The 14,791-nt window shown below is 39.9% G+C and overlaps 1 protein-coding gene across 1 annotated transcript in view; it reads right to left on the bottom strand.

The window, feature by feature from the left end:
• Positions 1–14,791, bottom strand: part of LOC137988559 (neurogenic locus notch homolog protein 1-like) — a gene marked incomplete at its 5' end in the record, with an annotated part of 131,889 nt that overhangs the window by 9,580 nt on the left and 107,518 nt on the right. The window contains 10 exons of the mRNA XM_068834552.1: positions 1,469–1,582; positions 1,704–1,817; positions 10,099–10,212; positions 10,335–10,448; positions 10,570–10,683; positions 10,806–10,919; positions 12,102–12,215; positions 12,340–12,453; positions 12,576–12,689; positions 14,029–14,142. Of these exons, the coding sequence (XP_068690653.1) occupies positions 1,469–1,582; positions 1,704–1,817; positions 10,099–10,212; positions 10,335–10,448; positions 10,570–10,683; positions 10,806–10,919; positions 12,102–12,215; positions 12,340–12,453; positions 12,576–12,689; positions 14,029–14,142 (1,140 nt within the window). The remainder of the gene's footprint in view (positions 1–1,468; positions 1,583–1,703; positions 1,818–10,098; positions 10,213–10,334; positions 10,449–10,569; positions 10,684–10,805; positions 10,920–12,101; positions 12,216–12,339; positions 12,454–12,575; positions 12,690–14,028; positions 14,143–14,791) is intronic.

The following is a 14,791-nucleotide window of genomic DNA, read 5'->3' as shown; positions in this document are numbered from 1 at the left end:
CTATTTGGAAATAATTGGATTCTACATGCCAAATTGGACTCAGGCCACGGCCTTGTCCAATTTGAGAATCCTCAGATTTTTTCTCATCCAATTATTTACAACTTAGACAGCATGTCGTCCTATTACATATACAAATTAGAAAATATCTCAGTAAACAAATGTATTTTCTAATTTGTTCAAATTGTTCAGAATTAGCACAATTTCGATTGGGAAAAGCTTTTATAATCTAAGAGAAGAGACCATTCCCCCCCCCCCCCCCCCAAAAAAAAAAAAAAAAACAAAACAAAACAACAACAATAACCGGGACTAAGTTACTTCGGTAAAGCCTGGTTTTCACTAGCGACGCAAGCACAAGCGCAAGCAAAAACGCAAGCCTAAGAGCGCTTATTTTACCGTGAAAACGGGCCTGACGCAAGCATAAGCACAGCGCAAGAACAGGCGCAAGGATCATTTTTTTCCCTTTTTTTCTTGTGCTTGCTCTTATGCTTGACGTAACGCAGGCACAACCCAAGCTGTTTTGTTCTCCCAATGAAAGAGACCCTTTCCAGATCCACTCGCAGCGTAGCGTTGCAAGAGAGAACACTAAGGTAGTGAATCTGTAGTCCCTGCGTCGTGTGTTTGGGCATGTTTGAGGTTGCATTATGATTCGTTTTCACTTCAGACAAATCTATTGTGCTTGCGTTTATGACTGCACCTGCTAGTGAAAACCGAGAATAACGTTTCGTCGGGAAAGTCTCTTTGGCGGAAGTGCGCCACCACGATAACACTAGCTGTTTATCTGCAACAATGATTTTTGGTATTCTGAAAAAAAAAATTCACCCTTCTCCTAATGAGATGTTAACAAAAAACACGCAGTTTTTCTCTCCTCTTTACGTACTTGGTCGGGACGGGAAAACACTAGAAATGCCGTCATGAACGTGACGTGATCTTGATCCGAAAACGTCAATACGCCAACCGGAAGTAGGGTCCAGACTATTCCGCGCGCCCTCCCATCGTCAAAAGACGTCCCCATCCTGATGGTAAATTACTCTATTATTTCTCATTATGTTTAGTGCAGGACGTAGCCAGAAGCAAAGGACGTTATAATGCAATATAGAGCGTGTAAATCGTTATCACACTGGTGGTTTTGTTGTTACAAGACTTAAGTAACTTAATCAGTGCTTGTTGATGTTGATGACGATGAGATCATGAAAGTGATAATTGCTAGGCTTACAGTGGTGGTATTGATAATGACAATGATGATCATTATGAATGTATGGTAAGCTTTTATAAACCCGTTTCAAAATACGCTTAGAATATATTTTGATACTTATCCACCTATCACCCAAGCTGTAACACAGGATTGCACAAATGATGAGTGTTCCGTTTCCATCCTTGTCTTTGGTAAATGATAATGACGTTGTCTCAGAGAGAACCTATAATCAACAATGTGATCGCGAGGTAGCACTTCATTTTATGTTTTTCTAACCTGTCTCACAAAACACTCCTGTAAACCCTGCAGTGCAATTACAAGAGTAACTGTGGACGCCATCCATGCATGATGCACCGTTAGCGCATGTGTGATTAGCACAATCGTCGATGTCTAAAAAGGGAAATAAAGTGGAATGATTAGTGTCAGGTAGAGAACTACTTGGTCACAAGGGAGACAAAGGAAAATACTTTATTACTACATTGTTATTAAGTTCAGTTGGTGTTTGACCCACCTGTTTCGCAATGTGCGCCAGTAAATCCCACTGTACAGTGACAGGAGTAAGTGTTGATGCCATCAACGCACGATGCCCCATTATTGCACGTTTGATTGACACAATTATCGACATCTAAAAGAAAAAAGAAAAAGGCCACATTTTTATCACGAAAACCGCGTGTCTGTACTGAAACGGGACCCAAAGCTCTGCGTGAAGTCGCACTAGTTTGCTGACGAGATTGACGGGAGATGAAATGATAACTGATAATGTGGGATAAATTGGCCACAATTTTGACGTTTTTATTTCACCCGACACCAAGAATATTGATATAATAAACAGCACGCAATCTCTTAAGCAAAAGTGGGGTTTAATATCGGCAAAGAGCCAAGTACGCATCAAAAGGCAACAAAAGCCTGAAGAGAAGGCCGAAGCATGCGGAGGGGGCGGGAAAAATTCTTCTACAGTAGCGGAAATCTGTGTTCGGATGTTAACACGATGGGAATGAAGGCGAGAAGGACCACGAGTTAAACTGATCTTGCCTATAACGTCGTATGGGGCGCCAGGTGTGAAAATATTATTTAAGTACTCTCCCGCTATATTTACAAATAATACATTGAAGTACCTTTGCGAATTATAAATTGCAAGGTTGCGAACTTTGTGATTTATAAATCACAAGGTTACGAACTTCGCGATTTATAAATCGCAAAGTTACCAACTTTGCGATTTATAAATCGCAAGATTACGAACTTTGCCATTTATAAATCGCAAGATTGCAAACTTTACGATTTATTAATCGCAAGGTTACCAACTGCGCGATTTATAAATCGCACAGTTGGTAAAATTGGCAACCTTGCGATTTATAAATCACAAAGCTCGTAATCTTGCGATTTATAAATCACAAAGTGTGATTTAGAAATCGCACATTGCGATTTATAAATCACAAAGTACGGTTTATTAATCGTACTTTTGCGATTTAATTATATAACCGCAAGCACATGAAATTCATTCCGCGGGCTCGTGGTCCAATGTTTTGATTTTTTGGTGCAAGACAAAACTTGACAAGACCGCTCTCCTCAGCCGTCTCAGGAACAATTTCTGATGCATTAAGTGCTCAGGAATCATCGCAGAAAAGTGAGGTAAGGATAGCTTTTATTTTCTTCATCAATTTTATTTCGATTTATGGCGAATCGGTCTGAATTGTAAGCTTCGTTTTTTTAATTTGCAGAGCTCGAGATTACAGAATCTTTATCTTACTGCATCTATCCCACCCCAACCGCACCTTCTCAAGTTTGCACGATTTCATCTAGCTTTATCTATACCAATGTCGTTACACGCTCTCATTAACGACGAATGAGAGAAGTGATCCTCGGACTTAGGTCGACAATTTAAGCAAATGTCTCTTTTTGACACATGAAAAATTCAGGTGGCTCCAACGGCATTCGAACCCATGATCTCTGCGCGCGATGCCGGTGCAATGCTCTCTGAAGCTACACACTTAGGCGAGGGTCTTGTTTCTGTGATGGACTCGATGAATGAAATGAATCTATATTAACATTATCAAAAATTCCATTAGTGCCGAGATGCAAACAAGTGCATAATTATTACATAGACCGAAAGGAAATTGAGAGTAAAAGGTAGGATGAAAATAATTTTGGCCTGAATTTCATATTTACGTCCGACATAGACACTTTTGAGAGCGAAATGATATAATATAATTACATACTTGTCAGCATCTTTTGCATCTTGGCACCGATGGAATTTCTGCAAATGTTAATAGAGATTCATTTCATTGATTGACTCCTTCACGGAAAGAACTGAGCCCAATAAATTGACCTGCTCTGAAGTATTCTGCTTCAAAGATTCATAGCTCAGTTGGTAGAGCATTGCATCGGTATCGGAGAGGTCATGGGTTCGACTTACGTTAGAGTCTCAGAGCGACCTGTATTTTTCAGGTGTCTAGCAGAAATGGTTGCTTAAATTGTCCACCGAAGTCCGAGGATCTCTTCTCTCATTCGTTAAGGATAACTCGTAACGACGCAGGTAAAGATGAAGCTAGAGGAAATCGTTCAAACCTGAGAAGGAGCGGTTGGTGGGACGGATGCGGTACGTTAAAGATTCTGTAATCTCGAGCTCTGCAAATTGAAAACATGGCAATAAAACGAAGTTTACAATTCAGCCCAATTCGCCATAAATCAAAATAAAAGTATGAAAAAAATAAAACCTATCATTACCCCACATTTCTGTGATGATTCCTGTGCACTTAATGCATCAGAAATTATTCCTGAGACGGCCGAGGAGAGCGGTTTTGTCAAGTTTTGTCTTGCACCAAAAAATCAAAACATGAGCCCTGAGCCCGCGGCATGAATTTCATGTGTTTGCGGTTATATTATTAAATCGCAATGTGCGATTTATAAATCACACTTTGTGATTTATAAATCGCACATTGAAAACATGATAACATGATAACCTTGCGATTTATAAATCGCGAAGTTGGTAACCTTGCTATTAATAAAACGCAAAGTTCGTAATCTTGCGATTTATAAATCGCAAAGTTCGTAACCTTGCGATTTATTCGATCTGACCTCATTTGATTGGCTTAAGCTCTATGATTGACAACGCCTCTTTCCCCATGCAACGGCACACCTAAATACTTAACTATGACTGGCCTCGAGATAAAATCGCATTATGCTTATGTCATAATGTAGGCCTTTTATCACGAAACCCGCGTGTCTCTACTGAAACGGGACCCAAAAGCTCTGAGTGAAATCGCACTAGTTTGCTGACGTACGCACGATGCCCCATTATTGCACGATTGATTGACACAATCATCGATATCTAAAAGAAAAAAATAAAGGCCACCTTTCATCTTTAGCGTCCATTTCAGCACTTTCATCATAAGATAGAATACAATTTTAGGCTACCTTTACTCATGACGTAGTGGCGCTTAGGGTGTCAATTATGAAGATAAGGAATACCATTTCTATTTTTGATCACCCGGTGAGGGTAGCAGCGATGAAGTGATCTTTAGAGAAGTAACTAGCATTTTGATAACAATAGGACCTCAAAATGAGAGAGAGAAAGAGAGAGAGAGAGAGAGAGAGAGAGAGAGAGAGAGAGAGAGAGAGAGAGAGAGAGAGAGAGAGAGAGAGAGAGAGAGAGAGAGAGAGAGAGCCGTCTGCCGAAATGGAACAAGCTGAGTGACAAGGGTTTACATGAGCCCCGTCGGTTCTCGGACATAGTATCAAGTACCGTTAAAACCTTCAAGCGTCTCGGATACAGTGAGGATTTGCATGCAGCAAACAATCTGAATATGGTTGTTGACACGGTGCCACCTTCTTTTTGTGTGAAGTGGAAAGAGTATAAACGAGACAAATGGTTAAGCAATGGCTAATCTATCAGACTTAGAGAAGAAGATTGAAATCCAAGCTGATGTTCATGATTATTTTGGTTCCTGAGCAAGCAAGCCACCCTTCCCTGGATCTGATGGCAAGTTTAGAAGAAAACACACCAATACTTGAGCAATTCACAGTACAGTAGCAGCACACCCTATGAATTAAAGACCCTCAGGAGGACGTCTACACCTCAAAGCAACTGCTAAAACCACTTCAGAACCATATTTGTTATGGGAGATGGGAATTGTCGCAAATTACATAATTGTCCTAAGTTTTAAGCAATGACTATTGAAGAAAGATTGGAAAAGGTCAAAGAACATGGATTTTGTTTCGTTGTTTAAAAAGACACTGGTCAAACAGATGTGGATACACTAAGCAGTGCGGCGTAAATGGATGTGCTGAGTTACATCACGAGTTGTTACACAGACGCGAGACTGTTATGAACAATTGGGGAAGCAGTACACACCCTGAAATACCTTCTGTTCAATCCAGTCTGTCAGAGAATTTAATGGCGAGTTCAGTTGTCCTGCAAACTAGCAAAAAGTCAAGAGTGTTACTCCAAGTATTCCCGGTGACTCTGTATGGGCCTAGTGGACAGGTTAATGTACATGCCCTTTTGGACCACGGTAGCACTTGTTCTCTAGTCGTGCAAGATATTGCAGGTCCACTCAGTTTGGATGGTCGATCAGAATCCCTTGATCTGTTTGATATTCAAGTAACTTCTCATTTAAAGACGAGAAGAGTATCATTTGAGGTGGGTCCCGTTAGTATGCATGCCAGTGTGTCCTATCATTGCTAGAGGCATGTAGCCTGCAGACTGGACTGGCGAATTTACTATCACTGGGTGGATTCATACTCACCAAGGGATATTAAATGACAGGAATTTGTCTAATACAATCCCAGAGAAGGAACGAGTACATTCCGTGCGGAGTATTGGAGATAAAAGCCTATTACCAATCGAGAGAGCCTTGGGAGTCACTTGGAATGTCCAAAATGGTACTTTCATATTCCAGATCAAGCCAAAGGAGCTAGCTGACACAAGGCGGAAAGTGTCAGTCTTACAGCTTCTATTTTTGATCCCATTGGATTCTTGGCACTATTTGTTGTCAGAGCGAAAATATTCCTTCTATCCCTGTGGAAGCTTCGCCAGGCATGGGAAGAACGATTCCTGATTAATTCCTACAAAAATGGTGTGATTGGCTGAAGGAACTGGGAGAGCTCTCAGAACTGTCTGTACCACGGTTTTCTCGCCGTCTAATTTGATTTCCAGTGTCCATAATAATAATAATAATAATAATAATAATAATAATAATAATAATAATAATAATAACTTTATTTATATAGCGCTCATATCCATGTATCGCTGTCCATGGCGCTTTACAATTTATAATTTACAGTAATTTACAATAAAACGATTTAAAAACATTAAATTCTATGGAATGTTATTATACAATAAATATTATTAATTCTATAAACGATCTATAAAATATTATTATTTCAAACAACAATTAAGGATGAAAGAAATACCAAATCAGTCGATAAAAAAAACGAAAATGATTAAAAAGAAAAATCAAATAACTAATTAAATTTCCTATTATCAAGAAATACTGTAAAGAGAAACGTTTTGAGTCTGCTTTTAAAACTAGCAACTGAGGAGCAAGAACGAATATCTAAAGGTAACCTATTCCAAAGTCTCGGAGCAGCGAATGAAAAGGACCGAGAACCATAAGCGGTGAGCTTAGCTCTAGGTTCAACAAGAAGTTTATTTGTAACAGAGCGAAGAGAGTAGGAAGAGGAACGAAAGGAAAGAAGATCAGACGGATAGCAAGGAGCCAGACAATTTAAGGCCTTATAAGTGAGCAGAAGCAACTTGAAGATTACCCTATAGTATACAGGAAGCCAATGAAGATCAATCAACACAGGGGTGATGTGATCAAACTTCCCTGTAAAAGTGACAACACAAGCAGCAGAATTATGAACGTGCCATAGCCTGTCAACGAGATATTTAGGGAGCCCAAAAGAAGAGCATTACAGTAATCGAGTTTGCAAGAAATAAAAGCATGAACAATAGTGTGAGCAGCATTAGTAATAAGATATTTCCTAATATAGGCAGATTTATTAAGTGAAAGTAAGACGACTTGCAAATCTTGCTTACTTGAAGTTCCCCAGTCATGCATTCATTAAAAACTACTCCCAAATTGACAGCAGAAGTACAAGGGACAATAGTTTCACCACAAACTACGATCTCATCTAATGGAGGGCGACTAAGAAACCTAGAGTGGATGCACATCAGCTCTGTCTTATCATGATTTAGCTTCAAACCATTAGCAAAAATCCACGATGAAATGTCAGTGAGACATTGCTCCAAAACTGTCTTGATTGTACAAGCTGTTGGTTACCCTTAAACGACAAATACAACTGAGAATCTTTAGCGTAAAAATGATAACTGACATTATGACGCTAGTTGCATGTCTTTGGTGACGCAAGTGAAAGGGCATTTGGCTCTGTGGCATACTTTCGGTTCGAGTATGCTGGTAGAGAGAGACATTGTGCATTTGGAACTGCCAAGACTCGCATTGCGCCTGTTAAATCATTGAGCATCCCTAGACTGGAATTACAGGCAGCAGTTCTCAATGTTCGGTTAGCCAGCATGATTCTGGCGGAACATAATTATGAAATCTCTATCATGTACTTTTGGGTTGACTGTAGCTCCGTTATTGGTCAGATTCGTGGACCGTCATCCTTCTTTCATTGTAAACAGACTTTCTAAAATTTTGGATACTTCGGAACCACAAAAAGGCGCCATTACCTTGGCAAATTAAATCCAGCAGATTTTGCCATGCAGGCGTGGCCTGAAAGCTGATGCGATTATTCCTGACAGTGTGTGGTTAAATTGACCTTTATATCTTTAACTTCCAGACGAAAACTGCCCAGAGGATTTCCAAACTATTTCGGATGTTGCAGCTTAACCCACATGTTGCAGCTTAACCCACAGTTTACAGACCTGTCCAAATACTTCTAATTCACTAAAGTTTGCCGAGTCACCGCTTATGTCTGAAGGTTCATTGAATATTGCAGAAAAGACAAAACAAAAAACCATAATTGAGACACTGGAAGTTCAGGAAGTAGAAGAGGTGAGATTGATGTGGATCAAGTCTGTAAACAAGGGAGCTTTTTCATGTGAAATTCACAATGCTAAGGTTGGAAGATCTATTGGTGCGAAAAGTCGCATGAAAACCTTAAACCCTTGTTAAATGAAAACCATGCACATTCTCCGGGTTCACTGGGGAATTAGTAGAGCAGCTGTTTCCTACGATGTTAAGCACCCGGTTATTATTTCTTAAGACCATCAGCTAAGCCAGCTCATTCAGGATTATTATAAAAAGCTTAGAACACGTTCGAAATTAGCTGAGGTTAACGTATTGGATCACTCATTGTCCATCTGCAGTAAAAAGAATCCTTCACAATTGTTTACTGTGCAAAATGCGAAAAATCCAGCTTCAACCTTCTTTGTTGGCGAGTTTCCCAAAAGATCGTTTGCAAATAGCACCACTTTTTCTAAGTTGCGCAAGCAAGAGAAGTGTTATGGATGTCTCTTCACCTGCCTGGTCACACGGGCGGTGCATCTTGAAGTAGTCAGTTCATTGAAGACTGATTCTTTTATTAATGCCCTAAGAAGATTTGTGGCAAGGCGAGGCTTTAAGCGCTGATCGAGAGCTCAAGCAAAGCCTGGGCAACCCAAATGGAATCAGTGTCAGAAGCAAACTTAGTGGCACTTTAATCCTACTGCTCCCCAACATTTTGGAGGTATTTGGAAACGTTTAGTACAGTCATAAAAGTTGTACTAAATGGTCAAGTGGTTACGGATGAAGTTTTGGAAACATCCTTTGCCAAAACGGAGGCCCTTCTGAATAGCAAACATCTTACAGAAGTTAGTTCCAGCGGCAGTGATTTGGAAGCTATAACCTCAAACCATTTCCTCATTTCGCGTGCGAACCCAGGTTCCCCTCTTGTGTTTTATCTGACAAAGAGATGTCCTGTAAGAAACGTTGGTGACAGATGCAAGTCATTGTCAACCAAGTCTGGAACAGGTGGTTACGTGATTACTTGACAACACAGATTGCTTGTAAGAAGTGGAATCAGAGTACACGCAAATTTCGAAGTTGGTGATTTTGTTTTAGTCGTCGATGAGAAGACCCAAAGAGGAGGTTGGCCTTTCGCTCGTGCAATGAGTCTATCCCGGGAAGGATATTCCTGTGCGTTTTTGTGAGGTGAAGACGAAAGCGGGACTACACAAGGAACCTGTCGAGAAGTTGGCGCTGAGTGGTGGAGTGCTCAACCTGAGACGAACACTGGTGGGAAAATGTCACGCCTGAAATTGACCTTTTGATTTTTTATTCATTTTGTACCCAATGCCTGCCTACAAGTATGCATCACGTCATTAAGACCTCGTGGTCGAGGGATTCATCATGTTGTTGTGTTGGATGGAATGTAGAAATTACATTCTTTTCGTTTTGGCTTATTTTTGCTTTCTAGTTTGCTTTACGCGGCACTACTTACAAATAAACTTCGAGCGGTAAAAGAACTTCTTAAACTCAGTTAAAACTATAATATTTAGCCGTTTTGGCTTTAAAATCGAGCCAAATATTAGCCATCAAAAATTGATAAATTCGTGGCTGGCAAAAGCGCGAATGATCCCATGATTATTCGAATTTCGAATTTTCACAGATTATCTGGTATATCGCCTTTAAATTTCAGAGATAGCTCATTATGCAATGCACTTCCACCTGTCTCAAAACCACTCCAGTAGATTCCGCTGTGCAGATGCACGAGTAACTGCAAATGCCATCCATGCATAATGCACCGTTAGCGCATGTGTGATTAGTGCAGTCGTCGATGTCTAAGTATGGAAATAGACGGCGATATTCTGTGTGAGTTAGCGTGTTACTTAACCTCAAAAGTGAGAGAAAAGAAAATACTTGATTAGTATATAATTATTGTATTTCACGTTTTTTACACACCTGCTTCGCAATATGCTCCAGTAAATCCGGCTATGCAGTTGCACGAGTAACTGTCAATGCCATCCATGCATAATGCACCGTTCGCGCATTTGTGATTAGTGCAGTCGTCGATGTCTAAGTAGAGAAATAGACGGCGATATTCTGTGTGAGTTAGCGTGCTACTTAACCTCAAAAGTGAGACAAAGGACATTCCTTGATTTGTGTTAAATTATGGCATTTTCACGTTTTCTACACACCTGTTTCGCAATATGCTCCAGTAAATCCGGCTGTGCAGTTGCAAGAGTAACTATTAATGCTGTCCATGCATAATGCATCGTTAGCACATGTGTGATTAAAGCAGTCGTCGATGTCTAAGTATGGAAATAGACGGCGATATTCTGTGTGAGTTAGCGTGTTACTTAACCTCAAAAGTGAGAGAAAAGAAAATACTTGATTAGTATATAATTATTGTATTTCACGTTTTTTACACACCTGCTTCGCAATATGCTCCAGTAAATCCGGCTATGCAGTTGCACGAGTAACTGTCAATGCCATCCATGCATAATGCACCGTTCGCGCATTTGTGATTAGTGCAGTCGTCGATGTCTAAGTAGAGAAATAGACGGCGATATTCTGTGTGAGTTAGCGTGCTACTTAACCTCAAAAGTGAGACAAAGGACATTCCTTGATTTGTGTTAAATTATGGCATTTTCACGTTTTCTACACACCTGTTTCGCAATATGCTCCAGTAAATCCGGCTGTGCAGTTGCAAGAGTAACTATTAATGCTGTCCATGCATAATGCATCGTTAGCGCATGTGTGATTAAAGCAGTCGTCGATGTCTAATTAGGGAAATAAACATCGATATTCTGTGTGAGTTAGTGTTACTTAAAGGGGCAGTGTCATGGAATGACATGCGCAGTATTTTCGTACACACACATTTTAACAGACGTTAATTTTTTTGCTTTTTCTGTTTAAGTCAAGACTAAATATGGCTTTAGAATAAGAGTAAAATGCATATTTATCAATTATCGATGATCTGGAGTCCAAGAAATAAAATCGAACACAAATACGATGCCATGTTTATTTTCTGCGTGACAGTTGAATTCAGTGAAGTGTGACCGGGAACACTGTCGGCGGTTCAAGCACTCAAAAATATATTTTTTTTCTCTGCGATAAACGAGACATATTATCAATATTAACATGCCATTCCAAAGCTGAAAGAGAGTGCATTTATTTGCAAGAGACGACATTGAAGTCGAAAGACGATAAGCAGCGAAAAAATTCAGCCGTGTTTTACTCACCGCTTGCGGTTTTATAATTCGTGCAACAAATTAACACAACCAGTGCATCCAGTTCCTCTCATCTAATTGCAGCTTTTTCTTCAAAATATTCAAATAGACATTTTAGAGCGAAGATAGTAAACGTGTTATCAACTAACGACGATGTTGTGATCTTTGACATTTTAAATAAGCGACTCGCTAGAAATGAAATACGAAGACGGACTTCGATCCTTGGTAATAGTGAAACAGCTTGCACTTCGAGTACACCATACGTCGAATTTCTCATGAATTTACGTCTTAAAAAAGTTTCTCTTCATTGTAGATGCTGCATTGGTATTTTGACTGCTCTTCTTTTGCTTTCTTGAGAAGAATGAATCACTATTTGTCCGGTTCCAGCTCGATGGCCGCCACGACTCGACATGGTAACATACGATCAAAACCCCTTCCAAGCAACAAAATCAAAGAAAAAAGGAGCAAAGAACGACAACGAATATATAGTTAATTTGTTTCTGAACGCCACAGGATATTTGTTTCACTAAAGTTACCACGGATGGCTTTGATTGTGTAAGATATTCACACCCACACACTCCTTTGAAAAAGTTGGCAAACTTTTTCAAAAAAATTGGCATGCTGTCACGCATGCGCCACCGGTGACACTGCTCCTTTAACCTCTAAGGTGAGAGAAAAGAAAATACTTGATTAGTATATAACTATGGCATTTTAGTTCACGTTTTTACGCACCTGTTTCACAATATGGTCCAGTAAATCCCGCTGTACAGTTACAGGAGTAACTGTTAATGCCATCTAGGCAGAATGCACCGTTAGCACATGTGTGATTAACGCAGTCGTCCATGTCTATAAGAGGTGAAATCAATCAAGATATTTTGTGTGAGTTAGCGTGCTACTTAACCTCAAAAGCAAGGCAAAAGAAAATCCTTAATTTGTATTTAATTATGGTATTTTCACGTTTTTTACACACCTATTTCGCAATATGTTCCAGTAAATCCTGCTGTGCAGTTGCAAGAGTAGCTGTTTATGCTATCCATGCATAATGCACCGTTCGCGCATGTATGATTAGTGCAGTCGTCGATGTCTAAGTAGGGAAATAGACGGCGATATTCTGTGTGAGTTAGCGTGCTACTTAACCTCAAAAGTGTGACAAAAGAAAATCCTTGATTTGTATTTAATTATGGTATTGTCACGTTTTTTACACACCTGTTTCGCAATATGTTCCAGTAAATCCTACTGTACAGTTACAGGAGTAACTGTTAATGCCATCTAGGCATAATGCACCGTTAGCGCATGTGTGAATAACGCAGTCGTCCATGTCTAAGAGGTGAAATAAATGAGGATAATCTGTGTGAATAGCGCTTTGCACTATTACTAAAAATAGAATTTGTCACATGCATGAGCCCCCCGCGTAGACTCAGGCAAATATTTGGATCTACCGAAAGGAAATGTATGACTGAGGTAAGCGATAGTGAAGGAAAAAAAGAAGAAACCTTTATAAATCTGTGGAGTTGGTTTCTAAAGAGGAGATAGAATGTTTAGTACTAAACCCTATTGATGTAAACCGGACCCACAGTATCCAGATAAATGACCATAAATTGCCGAAATCTCTCAAATAGTTGCAGGAATCAGGAGAGAAAGTCTTCATACTGCTGCCAATTCCATCATAAGACATCGAGAAATGTAGCCTTGGATAATCGATTGAGCCCGGGAATTCGTAACTGTGATAAACATATATTTGTGCTCTACAAAAGATCCTGCAGCAGAATATCCTGATGTCCACCAGGAGTAACAAGAAGTTTCACAAAAGGGAACTCATTACAGCTTCGAATAACAAATTTTTCCCATTATAGTTTTGAGAAACGCACAAGAATTTGAAATACGCTTCAAAAATAGAGGATACGCAGAGAGCAGCGTTCAAAGGCCTCACTCTGAACTGAAATTCTCCACATGAAACACAATTCTGACTTTTGTCCCAAAATACCACTCCGCTGTAATAATAAGAGAATTATTCAACACGCCCCCCATACTACGTAGTATATCGCAAAGAAAAATTCATGAAAGATATCTTAGTAAGAGCAAAACAGACAACCATTTGCGAACAGCAGGAGTAGCGTAGGCCCATCAACACTTTTGCAAGATGCCAACCTGTCGATGGCGTAAAATAGGGAACAGAACTAGCACTATGGTAGAATTTCCTTCCAACATCGAACCTTTTTTTGCATTTTCACCGCCGACCAACGGTCATTATCGATGTTCGGATCAAGCGTGTGGTCACTTCCACTGTTTACACGACTTTACACAGCCCATCAATTGTTTAAAAAGGTCGTCACCTTTGCCCGTCAATTTCAACCCCCTGCACTTTAAACACTGTTCTAGCTACTCAATTGTGTATTGTTCTGGTTCTTTCTCGAGAATAGAGCCAAGAATAAGGTCGACGTCTCTTAAAACCGAAAAGATTGAAGCGAATATTACGCCTCATTTCCCTTGTGACTCTTACAGACTGAACTTTGTTTGTCTGAGTCACTTGGGGGTCTATAATTTCATGTCGTCATTAGTACAAAGCGCTATTAGCGGCCACTTGACCTCGGAAGTAAAGCAAAAGGAAATGTTTGAGTACCATAAAATTGTGGCATCTTAGTTCACGTTTTTTACACACCTGTTTGGCAGTATGTTCCTGTAAATCCCGCTGTACAGTTACAGAAGTAACTGTTAATGCCATCTACGCATGATGCACCGTTGGCGCATGTGTGATTCGCGCAGAAGTTGATGTCTGAAAAAAAGGGCATTTGCAGCTACAGTGAAAATTTAATCAGTCGAACTTTACTTGTCACTGTTAAGTGTATTTTTCTTTGGGAGAAAACATAGCAACTACTTGGAGTAAACTCTTCTATATTTTGTAAGCGGGTAACTATGGTGGACCATATGTTTTCGAACAAGTGAAGAACCTCATTTTAAGGGAAATTTCTGAAGAAAGCAGCCTTCTCCGTTCGGCATCAAAACCTTCATCGAGAACACTGAGCACGGTCGATACCCTAGCCTTAATCGTCGACATCATTGCTTCAATGGGAATGAACGAAAGAGTTTAGGCATTAGTGAATAGGTCACTGAAAAAAAAAGAACGAACAAATGAGCGACTAATAAACACGGACTGAATGTCTCAATTTGTTGAGCGATTTAATCAACTCCGGCCGGAGGAGATAATGCTGCCTTTGCAAATACATCCCTAAATGGTTAAAATTTTAAGACTTTTTGGGTAAAGACTATAAACCACACGCCCCGTCTCACAACCCTTGTTCATAAAACTCTGTTGGACATTAAAGATCCCACACACTATTCAAAAAGAGCCGGGCACGAAGTTCCTGATGTTGTGGTCTGAACGTTTGTGCTATTTAAGAGCATCTTTCACTTTCCTGAGCGAT

This window comes from Montipora foliosa, unplaced genomic scaffold (genome assembly GCF_036669935.1).
Source record: "Montipora foliosa isolate CH-2021 unplaced genomic scaffold, ASM3666993v2 scaffold_421, whole genome shotgun sequence".
In the NCBI taxonomy this organism is placed as follows: Eukaryota; Metazoa; Cnidaria; class Anthozoa; order Scleractinia; family Acroporidae; genus Montipora; species Montipora foliosa.
The sequence above is the reverse complement of the archived record's forward strand: the minus strand, read 5'-3'. Positions and strand labels throughout refer to the sequence as shown.